This window comes from Gobius niger, assembly GCF_951799975.1.
Source record: "Gobius niger genome assembly, chromosome: 1".
Taxonomy (NCBI): Eukaryota; Metazoa; Chordata; class Actinopteri; order Gobiiformes; family Gobiidae; genus Gobius; species Gobius niger.
The window spans coordinates 74,535,698-74,554,554 of record NC_136852.1 but is presented as its reverse complement, the minus strand read 5'-3'; the positions used below and the strand labels follow the sequence as shown (position 1 = coordinate 74,554,554).

General features: G+C 36.3%; 1 protein-coding gene across 1 annotated transcript; it reads left to right on the top strand.

Annotated features, from left to right (window-relative positions):
* Positions 1 to 11,236: 11,236 nt before the first annotated feature.
* dguok (deoxyguanosine kinase) lies at positions 11,237 to 18,559 on the top strand. Its single transcript, XM_079576112.1, has 7 exons — positions 11,237 to 11,344; positions 12,900 to 13,003; positions 14,309 to 14,496; positions 15,770 to 15,917; positions 16,233 to 16,348; positions 17,336 to 17,435; positions 18,459 to 18,559. Exons 1-7 carry the CDS (start codon positions 11,242 to 11,244, stop codon positions 18,483 to 18,485), a joined length of 786 nt encoding a protein of 261 aa, XP_079432238.1. The 5' UTR covers positions 11,237 to 11,241; the 3' UTR covers positions 18,486 to 18,559.
* Positions 18,560 to 18,857: the final 298 nt, after the last annotated feature.

Below are 18,857 nucleotides of genomic sequence, written 5' to 3'. Positions count from 1 at the left end.
AAATATATTATCTTTGGAAATAGAAAAATTAGTGATCAGTATAACCTCCGAGGAACTGCTATTTTCAAAAAAGCAAAAGCTAAAAAGAATAAAAAGAGTGGATGTATTTCTGTAAGAGGTGTTAATCTGTGGAACGACCTGGAAGATCAGTAAAAACTGTCCCAAACAGTCAAAGCTTTCAAAAAGTTGTTTAAAGCTTCTAAAATTCGAGAATATATAAGCTTAGGATGAATAAAGTAAGAAAAATAAATAAAAAATAATAATGATGACATGATTTAGTTTCAACTAAATTAATTTAAAACAAATGTATGTAACATATTTGTTGGAATATTGAAATTTATGTTACTAACTTCAGATACATGTTTATTTCTCTTCTGTTTAACACTTGATATTGTTCATTATTAATGTTTTGTTTTTCTCTGGTGGAAGTCTGTAAACTGGGTTAGGCGTTATAAGTTTTCACTTCAGCCTAAACCCTTTCGGTCGTGTTGTCCACAAAGAATTGGAAATGTTTTTACGTTTAAAGGAATGAACAGACCGAATAAAACTACTACTACTACTACTATATAGGGGGTGTCAAACATTAGCCACTGTCCCACATTACCCAGTTCTCCCCTATCTTTGAAAATATTTTGTTTTGTTTTTTTGTCACGACTGAAACATAAATCAAACCAAACGTTACTCAGCAGCACTCAAGTAAAAATGGCTACACGTAGGCAACTTTTTATTCGAGTAAATATTTGGGTCATTTGTTTACTTCTACTATCTCACTGTTACTTGAGTAAATATTTGGGTCATTTGTTTACTTCTACTATCTCACTGTTACTTGAGTAAATATTTGGGTCATTTGTTTACTTCAACTATCTCTTACTTGAGTAAATATTTGGGTCATTTGTTTACTTCTACTATCTCACTGTTACTTGAGTAAATATTTGGGTCATTTGTTTACTTCTACTATCTCACTGTTACTTGAGTAAATATTTGGGTCATTTGTTTACTTCTACTATCTCACTGTTACTTGAGTAAATATTTGGATCATTTGTTAACTTCTACTATCTCACTGTTACTTGAGTAAATATTTGGGTCATTTGTTTACTTCAACTATCTCTTACTTGAGTAAATATTTGGGTCATTTGTTTACTTCTACTATCTCACTGTTACTTGAGTAAATATTTGGGTCATTTGTTTACTTCTACTATCTCACTGTTACTTGAGTAAATATTTGGGTCATTTGTTTACTTCTACTATCTCTTACTTGAGTAAATATTTGGGTCATTTGTTTACTTCTACTATCTCACTGTTACTTGAGTAAATATTTGGATCATTTGTTTACTTCTACTATCTCACTGTTACTTGAGTAAATATTTGGATCATTTGTTTACTTCTACTATCTCACTGTTACTTGAGTAAATATTTGGGTCATTTGTTTACTTCTACTATCTCTTACTTGAGTAAATATTTGGGTCATTTGTTTACTTCTACTATCTCACTGTTACTTGAGTAAATATTTGGATCATTTGTTTACTTCTACTATCTCACTGTTACTTGAGTAAATATTTGGGTCATTTGTTTACTTCTACTATCTCACTGTTACTTGAGTAAATATTTGGATCATTTGTTTACTTCTACTATCTCACTGTTACTTGAGTAAATATTTGGGTCATTTGTTTACTTCTACTATCTCACTGTTACTTGAGTAAATATTTGGGTCATTTGTTTACTTCTACTATCTCACTGTTACTTGAGTAAATATTTGGGTCATTTGTTTACTTCTACTATCTCACTGTTACTTGAGTAAATATTTGGGTCATTTGTTTACTTCTACTATCTCACTGTTACTTGAGTAAATATTTGGGTCATTTGTTTACTTCTACTATCTCACTGTTACTTGAGTAAATATTTGGGTCATTTGTTTACTTCTACTATCTCACTGTTACTTGAGTAAATATTTGGATCATTTGTTTACTTCTACTATCTCACTGTTACTTGAGTAAATATTTGGGTCATTTGTTTACTTCTACTATCTCACTGTTACTTGAGTAAATATTTGGATCATTTGTTTACTTCTACTATCTCACTGTTACTTGAGTAAATATTTGGGTCATTTGTTTACTTCTACTATCTCACTGTTACGTGAGTAAATATTTGGGTCATTTGTTTACTTCTACTATCTCACTGTTACTTGAGTAAATATTTGGGTCATTTGTTTACTACTGTTACTTGAGTAAATATTTGAGTCATTTGTTTACTTCTACTATCTCACTGTTACTTGAGTAAATATTTGGGTCATTTGTTTACTTCTACTATCTCACTGTTACTTGAGTAAATATTTGGATCATTTGTTTACTTCTACTATCTCACTGTTACTTGAGTAAATATTTGGGTCATTTGTTTACTTCTACTATCTCACTGTTACTTGAGTAAATATTTGGATCATTTGTTTACTTCTACTATCTCAGTGTTACTTGAGTAAATATTTGGATCATTTGTTTACTTCTACTATCTCACTGTTACTTGAGTAAATATTTGGGTCATTTGTTTACTTCTACTATCTCACTGTTACTTGAGTAAATATTTGGGTCATTTGTTTACTTCTACTATCTCACTGTTACTTGAGTAAATATTTGGATCATTTGTTTACTTCTACTATCTCAGTGTTACTTGAGTAAATATTTGGGTCATTTGTTTACTTCTACTATCTCACTGTTACTTGAGTAAATATTTGGATCATTTGTTTACTTCTACTATCTCACTGTTACTTGAGTAAATATTTGGATCATTTGTTTACTTCTACTATCTCACTGTTACTTGAGTAAATATTTGGGTCATTTGTTTACTTCTACTATCTCACTGTTACTTGAGTAAATATTTGGGTCATTTGTTTACTTCTACTATCTCACTGTTACTTGAGTAAATATTTGGGTCATTTGTTTACTTCTACTATCTCACTGTTACTTGAGTAAATATTTGGGTCATTTGTTTACTTCTACTATCTCACTGTTACTTGAGTAAATATTTGGGTCATTTGTTTACTTCTACTATCTCACTGTTACTTGAGTAAATATTTGGGTCATTTGTTTACTTCTACTATCTCACTGTTACTTGAGTAAATATTTGGGTCATTTGTTTACTTCTACTATCTCACTGTTACTTGAGTAAATATTTGGGTCATTTGTTTACTTCTACTATCTCACTGTTACTTGAGTAAATATTTGGGTCATTTGTTTACTTCTACTATCTCACTGTTACTTGAGTAAATATTTGGGTCATTTGTTTACTTCTACTATCTCACTGTTACTTGAGTAAATATTTGGATCATTTGTTTACTTCTACTATCTCACTGTTACTTGAGTAAATATTTGGATACTCTAAACTATAAAAAAAAACAAAAAAAACAAAAAAAACCAAATGAATTAAAAACTGCGTCACTGCAGAGAGAGAGTACTTTCACTTTCGTTTGTCTGTTTAAATTCGAATTAGTTTCACTCGCAAGTACATTTACCTTGGAAGTATCTTTAAATTGGCAGATGACATGACTGAAGACGCCGGATTAGAGGCTTAATGTGTCTGTCGGACTCACCTGCGGATCGAGCGGCACCTGCAGAGCGTCGCCTGAGGAGTGGCAGCTGCGGAACTGCTCCTTCTTCTTCTTCTTCTGTTCGATTTATTGGCAGTTGGCCACCAGCGTCGGGGCATTACCGCCACTTACTGGGCTGGAGTGCGAGTCATCAAGTATGGTCAGAGGGAAACCGGAAGGTTAGGGCTAGATCGTCTGCTCCGGAGGGACAGTCTGCTGCGAAAACGTGAGATGACACAAATTAAGGTTAGGGCCAGGGAAATGGTTAACCTCTTAACTCCCGCCTGAACCGAGAGGATCTTTTTCCTCACGTCATCACATTTTTTTTCCAACATTTTTTTGTTGGGTGTTCAACTCATTTTTGTAACTTTTTTGTCATTTTTTAATAAAATTTTTGTAATTTTTTTGATCACATTTTTGTCACTTTTTGATCACATTTTGGTCATTTTTTCGTCAATTTTTAATCCATTTTTTGTCACATTTTTGTCATTTTTTAAATCAATGTTTTCTAATTTTTTAATCACATTTTTGTCATTTTTTTGTTACATTTTGTCACATTTTTCGTAAATTTTTTGTTACATTTTTGTCACTTTTTTATCACATTTTTGTCATTTTTTGTCACATTTTGTCACATTTTTGTCATTTTTTTGTCAATTTTTAATCCATTTTTTGTCACATTTTTGTAATTTTTTTTAATCAATTTTTTGTAATTTTTTTGTGACATTTTTGTCCTTTTTTCGTCAATTTAATGTCAATTTCTTGTGACATTTTTGTGACATTTTGCCACTTTTTCATCAATTTTTCGTCACTTTTTTCTCACATTTCCATCACTGTTTTCGTCTCGGTTTTGTTGCTATTTTCACACCATTTTTCCAGAAGCTTTTGGATTGGGGTAAAGCCAAACTGGAGAAAATGTGCTCGGTTCAGGTGGGAGTTAAGGGGTTAACTTTACGAATAGGGTTAGGATTAGGATTATTTGTATTTTTAGACAAACCAACTCATAGATCTATACAAAATCCCAGCAGATTGTCCCTCCGGAGCAGACGATCTAGCACTAACCAAACCGGAACGGCTCCTCCGCTTCCGGAAAGTTCTTCTTCTTCTTCTTCTTCTTCTTCTTCTTCTTCTTCTTCTTCTTCTTCTTCTTCTTCTTCTTCTTCTTCTTCTTCTTCTTCTTCTTCTTCTTCTTCTTCTTCTTCTTCTTCTTCTTCTTCTTCTTCTGTGACTGTTTAACGGCGGATGCGAACTACCCTAGCGCATTACCGCCACCCGCCAGCAAGATTGTGTATGATCATCACCCTGGCTTACAACCTAAAACAAACAACAAAAAAACAAAAAAAACCTGCAGCCTACAAAAAAAAAATTAGATTCTGCCAATAAGTTTTATTATTAATAATTTATTATCCTATGCCCTGAATTCTGAGCCAACACATCTCTACTAGCTGTGAAAATAGCAACAAAACTGAGACGAAAACAATGATGGAAATGTGACAAAAAAGTGACGAAAAATTGATGAAAAAGTGGCAAAAATGTCACAAAAAATGTCACAAAAAATTGATAAATAATTGACAAAAAAATGACAAAAAATTGATGAAAAAGTGGCAAAAATGTCACAAAAAATTGATAAATAATTGACAAAAAAATGACCAAAAAAATGGATGAAAAAAATTCAAAAATGTGATAAAAAAATGGATTCAAAATTGACAAAAAATTGACAAAAAATTGACAAAAATGTGACAAAATGTGACAAAATGTGACAAAAAAATGACCAAAAATTGATTTAAAAAAATGATAAAAATGTGACAAAAATGTGATAAAAAATGACAAAAATGTGATAAAAAATGACAAAAATGTGATAAAAAATGTGACAAAAAATGGATGAAAAATTGACCAAAATGTGACAAAATGTGACAAAAAAAAGTTACACAAATGAGTTACCCAACAAAAAATGTTGGAAAAAAAATCTGATGACGTGAGGAAAAAGATCCTCTCGGTGCAGGCGGGAGTTAAGAGGTTAACCACTTCCCTGGCCCTAACCTTAATTTGTGTCATGATGTCTCACGTTTTCACAGCAGACTGTCCCTCCGGAGCAGACGATCTAGCACTAACCATTGACAGTATATTTATCTACTGGAATAAATACAATGCAATAGTGAAAGCAGTACTAAGTAACTCGTGCCCCTAGAGGCCATAAGCGCAACTGCAGGTGTCGTAGCAAGGTACGATTTTTTAACTTATTAATTGTCTCGGAGAGTAAATACGACACTGACAGGAAAGGCTGTAAATCCTGTTTAAAGTGACGTTAGCCCGCAGTTAGCTTTGCCCGTTAGCATGTTAGCTTCTTCTTCGTGATTCCATTAGTGTGTATTGGTGACTCCGCACCGGGGGCAGTCAAGTTGCAAACATGGTTTTCTGTCCTGAGACACCAGGGAGCGATGAAAGACCCTCCAATCATCCCATAAACACTTGTATCACCCCCACAGGGACTACGGGGAGGGTTTATTAAGGTAAATAAGTTACTTAGTGCTGCTTTAAACTAACCCTAACAATAATTGTAAAACATAAGATATTATCAAATAATACCGTCGTGGATCCAGGGTTAATTTTGACAACATATTTTAATTTAGTTTTAGTCCTTTGACAAGAATGTAATTCGATTTTAGTCTAGTTTTAGTCGACTAAAATTGCAAGTAAATTTAGTCGACTAAATTTAAGACTAATTTAGTCGCCTTTGCATTGATAATATTGATGATAATCATGTTTAATGTTGTTCCTCTGCTTCATGGAGCTGCTCCACATGAACAAAGCTCAGAGCTGATCCTTTAACAGAGGATTTAAATGATCTGAGGCTCTTTCAGACGCTCAATACAAGTTTGGATGATTTTAGTCTCTCCTTTTCATTTTTATTTAGTCTGATTTTAGTCGACTCAAATATCTGGACATTTTAGTCACAGTTTTAGTCTCATGAGAAACTTTTCATTTAGTTTTAGTCCAATTTTAGTCACAAAAATATCACTTTGACTAAAATTAAGACTAAATATTTTAGTCGACGAAATAAACACTGCGTGGATCTGCTCGTACCAGCAGACGACGGTGAGGCGGATCCGCTGTGATAGTGCGCCATCTGCTGGTAGGAACATATCCACGACAATATTATTTGATAGTATCTTATGTTTTATAATTATTGTTAGGGTTAGTTTAAAATCGTTAGGATTAGGTTATAGGTTAGGGTTGTTAGGATTAGGGTTAGGTTAAGATTAGTATCATTTGGGAACAACTTTTAATTGTCATATTTATTGCTCTGTTTTATTGCCTTGATGTTTGGTGCAGCCCTGTGAGGCGACTTCTGTTGTGATATTGGGCTAAACAAAACCATTAAACTTGAAACTTGAAACAAAAAAAAACAAGCAATTTGTATGTTGTTATGTTATCTTTATCAATCAGCAGAAGCATCTCCTTACACTTTCCAAATGTGTTGTAAGGGTCACTTTCACGTAGTTTAAACATATATGAAAATGAAGGGCCTGGGATATTGTAACGCAACAGGCCGGTTCCAGAAAACACAGTGGCATTGTTTCGGTCGTATCGGAAAGATGCTCAAATCAGGCCAAGGTCAGAACATGAAGTGCTCCAGCAGCGCATCGCAACACTCCTCACACATTCCTCTTTGAAACACATGATTTCAGGTGTTTTACGGTGAGAGTGGAGCGGGACGTCATGGGACCTTTAACAGTACCATGACCTTTGACCTGGGATAGTGGAATCTACCTTGTAACCTAGCGAGAGGTCATATTCCAAATGTGTCATGTGACTTGTCCAAAGTCACATGACACATTCCTTCCTGCTCCATATGGAAAGCTGGGGTCTGTTGCTTTGGTGAGTCCGAGTCATTTCTGCCCGACTGTTGGTTTAGTTCACATTGCGACGCCGTCTTAGCAAACGCACAGCACATTTCTGACAGTTTCGATCGACTTTTACAAACATTTGTGACGTTAGCAAAATGGAAAACGCCAAAGACACTTCCTACAGTGTTACAGAAGGAGCTGAAGCTTCTTCTGAAAAAGACAGACTCAAACAAGAGATACAGGAGCTCCATGACAGAAGCAAGACCCCCACTGGGATGGCAAGGAACCATCCATCCATTTTCTTCCGCTTTATCCGGGGCCGGGTCGCAGTGGCAGCAGTCTCAGCAGAGATGCCCAAACTTCCCGATCCACACACACCTCCTCCAGCTGTTCTGACCCCGAGGCCACACCAGGCCAGCTCGGAGACATAGTCCCACCACCGTGTCCTGGGTCCACGAGGCCTTGTCCCACTAGGACATGCCTGGAACACCTCCCGCGGGAGGCGACCAGGAGGTATCCGGAACAGATGCCCGAGCCACCTCAGCTGCTCCTTTCGACGTGAAGGAGCAGCGACTCTACTCCGAGCTCCTCTCGGGTAACTGAGCTCCTCACCCGATCTCGGAGGGTGCGCCCAGCCACCCTGCGAAGGAAACTCATTTCGGCCGCTTGTATTCGCGATCTTGTCCTTTCGGTCATGACCCAAATCTCATGACCATCGGTGAGGGCGGGAACGTAGATCGATCGGTAAATCGAGAGCTTTGCCCCGACTCAGCTCCCTCTTCAAGGAACCCGCCAAAAGTAAAAACAGGAACTGATACTAATACAACTGATACAAAGATGAAACTTCCTTGAGCTTTTAACATCTGCTGAAAAGCCACACTCCTCTGGATTCAGGATTGAAATGGAGGAAGGTGGCCAGTCCTGGCTCTGCTAAATCTCCAACATCTTGGCTTTGTGTTTAAGCTCAAAGTTCCCCCCACAGACAGTGGATTTCCATGCAAAGACTGTCCTATCACAAAGAAAGAAACAGATTTCAACTATTTGTTTCTTTTATGACACTCACGAAACAGGCTTGAAGCTGCTGGCCTTGGACCCTCTGGACGAGACCAAAGACTCTGACAATGTGACTAATGTACATATTACCTGCCTCACTATGTGTTTCACACAAATGTTTGACTCTTTGTTGAATATTTATCAGTAATTGATGGAGTATTAATGTTGCCTTCAAGGGAAACTGTTTTTTGATCACAATTGTTAAAACTACTTTTGCAACATAATGAAGCCCTGGTCGGGCTCGACCAAGCGCCAGGCGCAGTAGCTTTAAAGAGCAGCTCAGCGCGGCTCCACGAGAGTACCCGCGCTGGACCTGAGCGAGTACACTGGAGAGCCTCTGGGGACCCACACATGGAGAGAAGTGTTCAAACCAGGCGCACCTGGCTCCTCTCGGGCCCCACTTAAGGCTGACCACCACGGTGCCAAACCCGTCCTCCAAAACAAGTGCTGTCCACCTCCATGGCCTCCAGGTGAAAGATCGCCTCCATCCTGCGATGTCTGTCGGCTTGGTGTTGAGCGCAGGCTACTCCTGCTCCGCCCAAAATGTCCCCTTTGACATCGCCATCGCCATCCGTAACTCCGGCCAATGATTATTTCCCTACTTGTTACGTCTGGCAATCAGCGAGCAGTATGGTTAAAAGATTCAAGACTTTATTTCTTTGTTCTGAGCCAAAACAGTCACAACAGCAAAGGATTGATCTGAGCCGGGCTGATCATTCTGGTTTAGGTTCTGTTTGTCATTTAAGTATTAATTTAAAATGTTGTTTATGTGTTTAATATCACATTAGTATTGTTTAATTAACCAGTTAAAGTAATATAATTTTAACTGACCAGTTAATGATATAAAATAACCAGTTTTAGAAATGTATATTGATTGAAATACATTCACCCATATGAAATGACCAGTATCGGTATCGACAAAAATGACCCCAAAAGTATCGGTATCGTATCGATTCCAAAAAATGTGGTATCGCCCATCCCTAGAATGAAACACCTGTATTACGAGCACGAACTCCGTAGCCATTGGCAGCGGTCATAATTTTTTTCAGAGGTCCTGTATCAGAAAATAATGACCGGTAACGTTGAAAAATCCCATTCAAGTCAATTATCTTGGGTATCTTTTGTATCACGCGAGAACAGTTATTTGGAAATAGCCAAAGCTGGAGATATAAGTTGTCTCAAAGAAAAGGCTTTTATTGCCATTGTTCCAGTTACAAGGAAGTAAAACCAGCTGGTGACTTCAGAGAAAGAGAAGAAGTCCAGACCACTGTTGACCTTTTTTCCCAGTCTTGCTCCTCTGTGCTGAGGGTGACTCTGTATATGTGAGTCAGTTGTTTGTGTTTGCAGATTATCTGTACTTTACGTTATGTTCAGAATGATTATGATGTTGATCATTGTGTATCAGCTGATCTCACTGACATCTTGTTCTGTAGCGTGTGAGCAAAGCCTGCCTCAGAGGCTTGTTCAGATTTACTTACAATCCTTACAGGGAAACATGTTACTATCACTTCTGTGGGTAAAGCCGAACTGCATTCTGTTCTCTTTGGCTATTATATAGGCCTGTGTAACACCTCATTTGAAAGCTAAGACCCACAAAACTGATCTGTCACCTTTTGTACGTTTTTTTTATTTTTTCCATTTTTGTCACATTTTTGTTAATTTTTTGTCACATTTTGTTGAATTTTTGTCACATTTTTGTTGAATTTTTGTCACATTTTTATTGAATTTTTGTCACATTTTGTTCAATTTTTGTCACATTTTTATTAATTTTTGTTGAATTTTTGTAGAATTTTTGTCACATTTTGTAGAATTTTTGTCACATTTTGTTGAATTTTTGTCACATTTTTGTTGAATTTTTGTCACATTTTTGTTGAATTTTTGTCACATTTTTGTTCAATTTTTGTTCAATTTTTGTCACTTTTTTGTTGATTTTTTGTCACATTTTTGTTGAATTTTTGTCACATTTTTGTTGATTTTTTGTCACATTTTTGTTGAATTTTTGTCACATTTTGTTGAATTTTTGTCACATTTTTGTTGAATTTTTGTCACATTTTGTTGAATTTTTGTCACATTTTTGTTGAATTTTTGTCACATTTTGTTGAATTTTTGTTGAATTTTTGTTGAATTTTTGTTGATTTTTTGTCACATTTTTGTTGAATTTTTGTCACATTTTTGTTGATTTTTTGTCACATTTTTGTTGATTTTTTGTCACATTTTTGTTGAATTTTTGTCACATTTTTGTTGCGTTTACATCCTTGTTTTCATCCATTTTTCGTCACTTTTTTGTCACATTTCCATCATTGTTTTCGTCTCAGTTTTGTTGCTTTTTCCACAGCTTTTTTCCCAAGAAGCTTTTTGATTCGGGTAAAGCCAAACTGGAGAAAATGGGATCCGTTCAGGCGGGAGTTAAGAGGTTAATAGTAAACTTGTGATTATTATCTTATTTTGAAGTCGTTTGTAAGTCCTTTATTGTGAAATCCTCCCGCGGTACCGGAAGTGCATGCTAGCTTATTGAGAGAGCTTCTTTCTCCATCCTCTCCATGTGAGCCGGTTTGTTGACAAGTTTCTCCATTGTTCAACTCTAAAATCCCTTTGATAAATTCAGTCCTTGTTCGGTAAATCATGTCCGCGAGTCCGCTCCGGCTCGTGTTAGCATTAGCTTAGCCGCGCTACATCCACAGCCCTGTGATGCTAACAACAACACGTTACGCAGCGTCGTTAACGTCCCGGTGTTCGCGTCTGCTCGTGCGGCGCGGGGGGGAAGCCATGAAACCGGAGCTCCTCAGCCCCCGGGGGTTCGTGAGCGGAGCCTCCGCCGGTCAGGAGGGGGCGGCCCGCATCAAGAGGGTGTCCATAGAGGGCAACATCGGTAAGACACCGCGGACACAACGGAAGTGACTTGAAAGCTAAGAACCTCCTTTAACATTGTTAGCAAGAAATGCTACAACAGGTGCCTCCGCAACCGCGTTCAGTCAAAATAAAATCACAGCAGCTGCGGAGCTCAGTGGAGCTCATGGTGGAGCTCAGTGTGGAGCTCCAGACCCAGGGAGGAGAGGAGCTGAAATGGAACAAAACAATTGTTCTAATATTTCCTACTACTTTGTTCTTCTCTAAATGTAGTGATACAGACCAGGGGTTCCCAAACCTTTTTGTCTGGGACCCCAAAAATTGACCCCCATCGTATAAAGTTATTGCTTCTTTAGGGCAGAAAAAACATTTTAAAATGTATCAGATGTATTAAACAGTCTATTTTGAATAATTGAAAGGACTTTTTTTTTCTTTTACATAAAAAATATACTAAAAACAGTCTTGAAATCATCTGGGGACCCCCAGCCAAGGACTCGCGACCCCCCAAGGGGTCCCGACCCCCACTCTGAGAACCACTGATAGAGACAACAAATGCTCATTCTGCCACCAGGAAATGGAAACTTTAAATCACTCATTTTATGACTGCGTATGTTCTCGAGAAGTATGGTCCAAACGAGGGCTGAAAGATACATCGATATCGTATCGATATATGAAAATTCAAAACATCAAAATCGAAAAAGCAAGATCGAAACGATACAGATTTTCATCAATAAAACTGCACTCTTTTGTATTATGTTTTTATTTAGTTTTCACCTTACCCATAGTTATATCGTATCGATATCCAGATATGACATTTTGTCCATATCGTTCAGCCGTCGTCCTGAACTACAAGCTTTTCTGTGATGTCATATCACTGAGCATCATGGGATTTGCTGCAATAATAAACTAATGGAGATTTTAAAAGGTAAAATACTGGTTATTGTTCACATTAAAACATTTGGACAGCACAGTGTGTTGGATATATTCACCATATATATTATATATATCATATATATCATATGTATATATATATATATATATATATATATATATATATATATATTCACCAGTAGTGACTCAGTTGTTCCACGGCTTTTTTCTTAACTTTTTGCAGGTCTACTGTTTTTAGCTAATGTTAGTCTATGGATTATGTATGCTATTGCTAACATCCACAAACATGGCTGATCTCCATGGTAACTGGATTTTCCCGAACTCTATGACAGTTATATTACCAACATGACATACTTTACCCACAAAGACCATTTAGAATCGATTGTTTGTCCTCGATGTAAAACGGCTTCAATCATGAGAAAATATTGCCAATAAAAACCGTCAGGAACCTTAAGAACCGTTGAACATTTTAACATGTTCAGGTTTTAGGATTGTGGAAGGGAGAGCGAGTCCCTTAATCTCAGGCCGTGACCCCAAAATCACTCGACCAACAGCTCGGGCCCCCCTTCTGTAAAATGTAATTAGCAGTTATTATAATCTAAGAAAACAGAACATGTACACTCTGGTCTTGTAAGTTTTGATTTTCCTTGTGAAATGCTAACAGAGCGCCCCCTCCCTGTGTGCAGCTGTGGGGAAGTCCACGTTTGCGCGCCTGCTGCAGTCGGCCTGTCCCGACTGGGAGGTGGTGACCGAGCCGGTCAGTCAGTGGCAGAACGTCCAGAGTCAGGGGGTGAGTATCCGCCGGTCCCCTCCCTGAAGACCAGGGCGAGATTCAGCTCTGAGGTCACTTCCTGTCGCTGTGACCAGGTTCTTCTCATTTACGTTTGCTTTAGTGATGAGAAGTGTTTACATAACCCCTTAACTCCCATCTGAACCATTTTCTCCAGTTTGGCTTTACCCCAATCCAAAAGCTTCTGGAAAAAGGTGAGAAAATAGCAACAGAACTGAGACGAAAAACAATGATGAAGATGTGACAAAAAAGTGAGAAAACTTAGACAAAAAAAAGACAAAAAAATGACAAAAAGTTGACCAAAAAAATGATGAAAAAGTGGCAAAAATGTCACAAAAAAATGACCAAAAATTTACAAAAAATGATGAAAAAATGACAAAAAACAGACAAAAAGTTGACAAAAATTTGACAAAAAAAATGATGAAAAAGTGGCAAAAATGTCACAAAAAAAGGACAAATATTTTTTACAAAAATGACAAAAAATTTACAAAAAAATGAAGATGTGACAAAAAAGTGAGAAAACTTAGACAAAAAATTGGCAAAAGGTTGACTAAAATTTGACCAAAAAAATGATGAAAAAGTGGCAAAAATGTCACAAAAAATTGACAAAAAATTGACAAAAAAATTGACAAAAAATGATGAAAAAACTACAAAAAACCAACAAAAAATTGACAAAAAAATGATGAAAAAGTGGCAAAAATGTCACAAAAAATGACAAAAAGTTGACAAAAAAAAGGACAAAAAATGACAAAGTGACTAAAAATGACGAAAAATTTACTAAAAATTGACGAAAAAATGATGAAAAAGTGGCAAAAATGTCACAAAAAAGGACAAACATTTTTTACAAAAACAACAAAAAATGTACAAAAAAAATGATGAACATGTGACAAAAAGTGACAAAAAATTTACTATTTGACAAAACAATTACAAAAAAGTTACACAAATTAGTTGAAAACCCCTCCAAAAAATGATGGAAAAAAAATTTGACGTGAGGAAAAAGATCCATCTAGATGAGTTTTGTAGATCTTAGCTTTCAAATGAGGCGTTGCTGAACTGGAGAAAATGCTCTCGGTTCAGGCAGGAGTTAAGAGGTTAGCATTTAGCATTAAAAATGAGTTTGGGCAATAAAATGGTATTAAAAAATCATTATATTGAAAGCATGTCATTCTCCCTCCTGCCTGGAGAGGGGGCTCTAGATTGATTTTTTTGCCCATTTCGTTTATAGAAGGTAAAATAAGAATGCTGCGGTGCTGACAGTAGTTCTGGTCCGTCCTCTTGAATATCCTGTTCCTCGTGGTTCTTCAGGGCTCTGGGAGCGCGGTCACTAACCTGCTGCAGATGATGTACGCTGACCCCCAGCGCTGGTCCTACACCTTCCAGACCCACTCGTGCATGAGCCGCATGAAGACGCAGCTGCAGCCGCCTGCGCCGCGTCTGCTGCAGTCAGGGGGCGGGGCCGTGCAGGTGTATGAGAGGTCCATCTACAGCGACAGGTACTGGAGCACACGGGGACACGGGGGCGATAAGGCTGAAACAATGTGCGGTAGCAGCTGTTCTAAAAACAGGAAAAACTATTATGGAAGAGTTTTTGTTACATTTTTGTTGAATTTTTGTCACATTTTTGTTGAATTTTTGTCACTTTTTTGTTGAATTTTTGTTGAATTTTTGTCACATTTTTGTTGAATTTTTGTCACTTTTTTGTTGAATTTTTGTCACTTTTTGTGTTGAGTTTATGTGACATTTTTGTCACATTTTTGTTGAATTTTTGTCACTTTTTGTGTTGAGTTTATGTGACATTTTTGTTGAATTTTTGTCACATTTTTGTTGAATTTTTGTCACATTTTTGTTGAATTTTTGTTGAATTTTTGTCACTTTTTTGTTGAATTTTCGTTGAATTTTTGTCACATTTTTGTTGAATTTTTGTCACATTTTTGTTGAATTTTTGTTGATTTTTTTTTTATTTTTTGTTGAATTTTTGTCACTTTTTTGTTGAATTTTTGTCACATTTTTGTTGAATTTTTGTCACTTTTTTGTTGAATTTTTGTCACTTTTTTGTTGAATTTTTGTCACATTTTTGTTGAATTTTTGTTGAATTTTTGTCACTTTTTTGTTGAATTTTTGTCACATTTTTGTTGAATTTTTGTCACATTTTTGCTGAGTTTTTGTCACTTTTTTGTTGAATTTTTGTCACATTTTTTGTGAATTTTTGTCACATTTTTGTTGAATTTTTTTCACTTTTTTGTTGAATTTTTGTCACATTTTTAGTTAATTTTTGTCACATTTTCGTTGAATTTTTTTCACTTTTTTGTTGAATTTTTGTCACTTTTTTGTTTAATTTTTGTCACATTTTTGCTGAATTTTTGTCACATTTTTGTTGAATTTTTGTTGAATTTTTGTTGAATTTTTGTTGAATTTTTGTCACATTTTTGTTGAATTTTTGCTGAATTTTTGTCACATTTTTGTTGAATTTTTGTTGAATTTTGTCACATTTTGTTGAATTTTTGTCACTTTTTGTGTTGAATTTTTGTCACTTTTTGTGTTGAGTTTATGTGACATTTTTGTTGAATTTTTATCACTTTTGTTTTAATTTTTGTCACATTTTGTGTTGAGTTTTTGTCACATGACACATAAGGCTGAAACAATGTCCGGTAGCAGTGGTTCTAAAAACAGAAAAAACTATTATTGAAGAGTTTTTGGGGCTTTTTATCTTGTTACTCTGTCGTTCCCTCACGTCTTCCTTCTCAGGACCAGGATGTTGTTTTGCAGGTACATCTTTGCCCTGAACTCCTTCGAGCTGGGCTGCATCAACGCCACAGAATGGGCCATCTACCAGGACTGGCACTCGCTGCTGGTGGAGGAGTTTGGCCAGCGGGTGGCGCTGGAGGGCATCATCTACCTGCGGGCCCCGCCTCAGGTAAGAGATGTACACGGCCGTGTTTATGAAACCCTTGGCCCTGCACTGCCATTTTTTCGTCACTTTTTTGTCATTTTTTTGTCGTTTTTTGTCTTTTTTTTTGTCATTTTTTTGTCGTTTTTTGTCATTTTTTGTCATTTTTTTTGTCATTTTTTTGTCGTTTTTTGTCATTTTTTTGTCATTTTCTTTGTCATTTTTGTTGTAGCTGTATGGTCGGCTCCCGGTGCTGACGGTTTTGGACGTGTTTGTGTCAGGTGAATTTCTCCATTGTGAGATCAGTAAAGGATTATCTTCTCTTATCTTCTCTTCTCTTAGGTGTGTATGGAGCGTCTGCAGATTCGGGCCAGGCCGGAGGAGCAGGAGGTGCAGCAGGATTATCTGGAGAAGCTCCACGTTCAGCACGAGAGGTGGCTGCTGGACAAGAGCACCGAGTACGTTCACCTCTAACCCCTCGCACCGACACAAGGAAATACACCCGGTTTGCTTCAGATCGGAGGAGGGGAACCTCTTAACTCCCACCTGAACGGATCCCATTCTCTCCAGTTTGGCTTTACCCTAATCGAAAAGCTTCTTGGGGAAAAAAGCACCAAAACAGCCACAAATGAGAAGAAAACAAGGATGTAAACGCAACAAAAATGTGACAAAAAAAAAAAATGTGACAAAAATGTGACAAAAATTCAATAAAAATTAAACAAAAATGTGACAAAAATGTGACAAAAATTCTACAAAAATGTGACAAAAATTCATCAAAAATGTGACAAAAATTCATCAAAAATGTGACAAAAATTCATCAAAAATGTGACAAAAATTCATCAAAAATGTGACAAAAATTCAACAAAAATGTGACAAAAATTCAATAAAAATGTGACAAAAATTCAACAAAAATGTGACAAAAATTCATCAAAAATGTGACAAAAATTCATCAAAAATTCAACAAAAATGTGACAAAAATGTGACAAAAATTCATCAAAAATGTGACAAAAATTCAACAAAAATGTGACAAAAATTCATCAAAAATGTGACAAAAATTCATCAAAAATGTGACAAAAATTCAACAAAAATGTGACAAAAATTCATCAAAAATGTGACAAAAATTCATCAAAAATGTGACAAAAATTCAACAAAAATGTGACAAAAATTCAATAAAAATGTGACAAAAATTCAATAAAAATTAAACAAAAATTCATCAAAAATGTGACAAAAATGTGACAAAAAATGTAAAAAAGGAACAAGGAAATACACCCGGTTCACAGGCATTACCCAAATCTACGACCGCAAAACACCCACGAAAACCAGACGCACATGAGGATGAACAAGTGTTTAGATTTGGGTAAAGCCGAGCTGGAGAAAATGCAGGTTAGGCTCCTTTTAAAACACTCTTGATCAGTGAAAGGTTGTTGAGCTGTCGTCTGTTCCAGGGTCCACCCGGAGTCCCTGCGGGCGGCGCCGGTGCTGCTGCTCGACGCCAGTGTGGAGTTTAAATCTGACCCTCAGGTTCAGCTCGAGTTCATCTCCAAGGTGAGGAACCATGAGGAACTTCTGCTGCTACACAGGATCTGAAGAGTTTGTGTCGTGTAGGTCAATCATAGGTCAGGAATATTATGATTGATCTGATCATTGAACCAGATCGTGGTTTGATTTTGTTGGTGATTCACTCGTGTTCATGAGAAGTCGCAGTATTTAAGTTTGTCCACAAGAGGTCAGTGTTCAAACAGGACTTCAGCAGGAAAGACTTGACGTGTCACAAGGCTTAACTCAAAACTTGAAACTGGCATCAGAAAAATACATTAAAACAACTGATATTTATAACTACAAGGAAGTAAACGATGGAATAAAACCAGGTGAAAGATTCGATCCAGATGTGTCTCTCTGGATCTATAAAGGCTTTAACCTCTTAACTCCCGCCTGAACCGAGAGGATGTTTTTCCTCACGTCATCAGATTTTTTTTCCATCATTTTTTTTGTTTTTGTTTTTGTTTTTGTCTTTTTTTTTTTTTTTTTTTTTGTCAATTTTTTGTCATTTATTTCACATTTTTGTCAATTTTTTATTTATTTTTTATCACTTTTTTGTATTTTTTTTACATTTTTTTTTTCACATTTGTATCAATTAAAAAAAAAAATTATCACATTTTTTTCATTTTTTTGGTAATTTTTTTTCATTTTTTTGTCACATTTTTGTCATTTTTTTTCAATTTTTTGTCAATTTCTTGTGACATTTTTGCCACTTTTTCATCACTTTTTCGTCACTTTTTTGTCACATTTCCGTCATTGTTTTCGTCTCAGTTTTATCGCTATTTTCACAGCTTTTTTCCAGAAGCTTTTGGATCGGGGGTAAAGCGAGGTTCTTAAAGAGACAGAGGCCGATTTCAAGACATTCACTACAGCCATTTTGAGAGAGACATTTTATACAAGGCAGTTATTCTAATTTACTGCATTTACAGACCAACAGAAGGTTTGTCATCATTGTAGTGAGATATAGACTGGTGCTGTGGGACTGAGAAAAGCAGAACACCCCCTCTTTAAGGTTTTGTGTCTGTGCAGGTGAAGGAGTTCTTCAGTTTTTTGTGATGGAGCCAGTTTCCTTTACCTTTGAAATGTGACGGAAGCTTCATGACAAACCAGCGCTGGTCCAGTCACAGAAGAAACCGTTACATACTGTGTGCACATATTTAGTTTTGTAGTGTTTAAACTCTGGAAACTGTAGAAAAAAAGCAACCGTTCCTGACCTCACTGTGGACTCGTAAATGCTACGGTTTGTTACATTCTTTTTAATAAATAGTTTTTAACTCTAATGGCTGCTCGTACTGCTTTTATTAAGGATTAAGGTCACAACACATTCAACATCAGCAGCTAAATGATGTTACACCAGGTCTGTGAGATTCTAACAGGCTTTATTTCGCCCATATATGGTCACGTTTGAGGCGGCTGAGGGAAAACAAA

Bases quoted from the DNA above. Each gene is read 5' to 3' on its own strand.
- dguok (XM_079576112.1), top strand. From the start codon at position 11,242: ATGAAACCGGAGCTCCTCAGCCCCCGGGGGTTCGTGAGCGGAGCCTCC. The intron at 14,497-15,769 runs GTACTGGAGCAC...GTTGTTTTGCAG, and splicing joins AGGTCCATCTACAGCGACAG to GTACATCTTTGCCCTGAACT. The intron at 16,349-17,335 runs GTACGTTCACCT...CGTCTGTTCCAG, and splicing joins CTGCTGGACAAGAGCACCGA to GGTCCACCCGGAGTCCCTGC.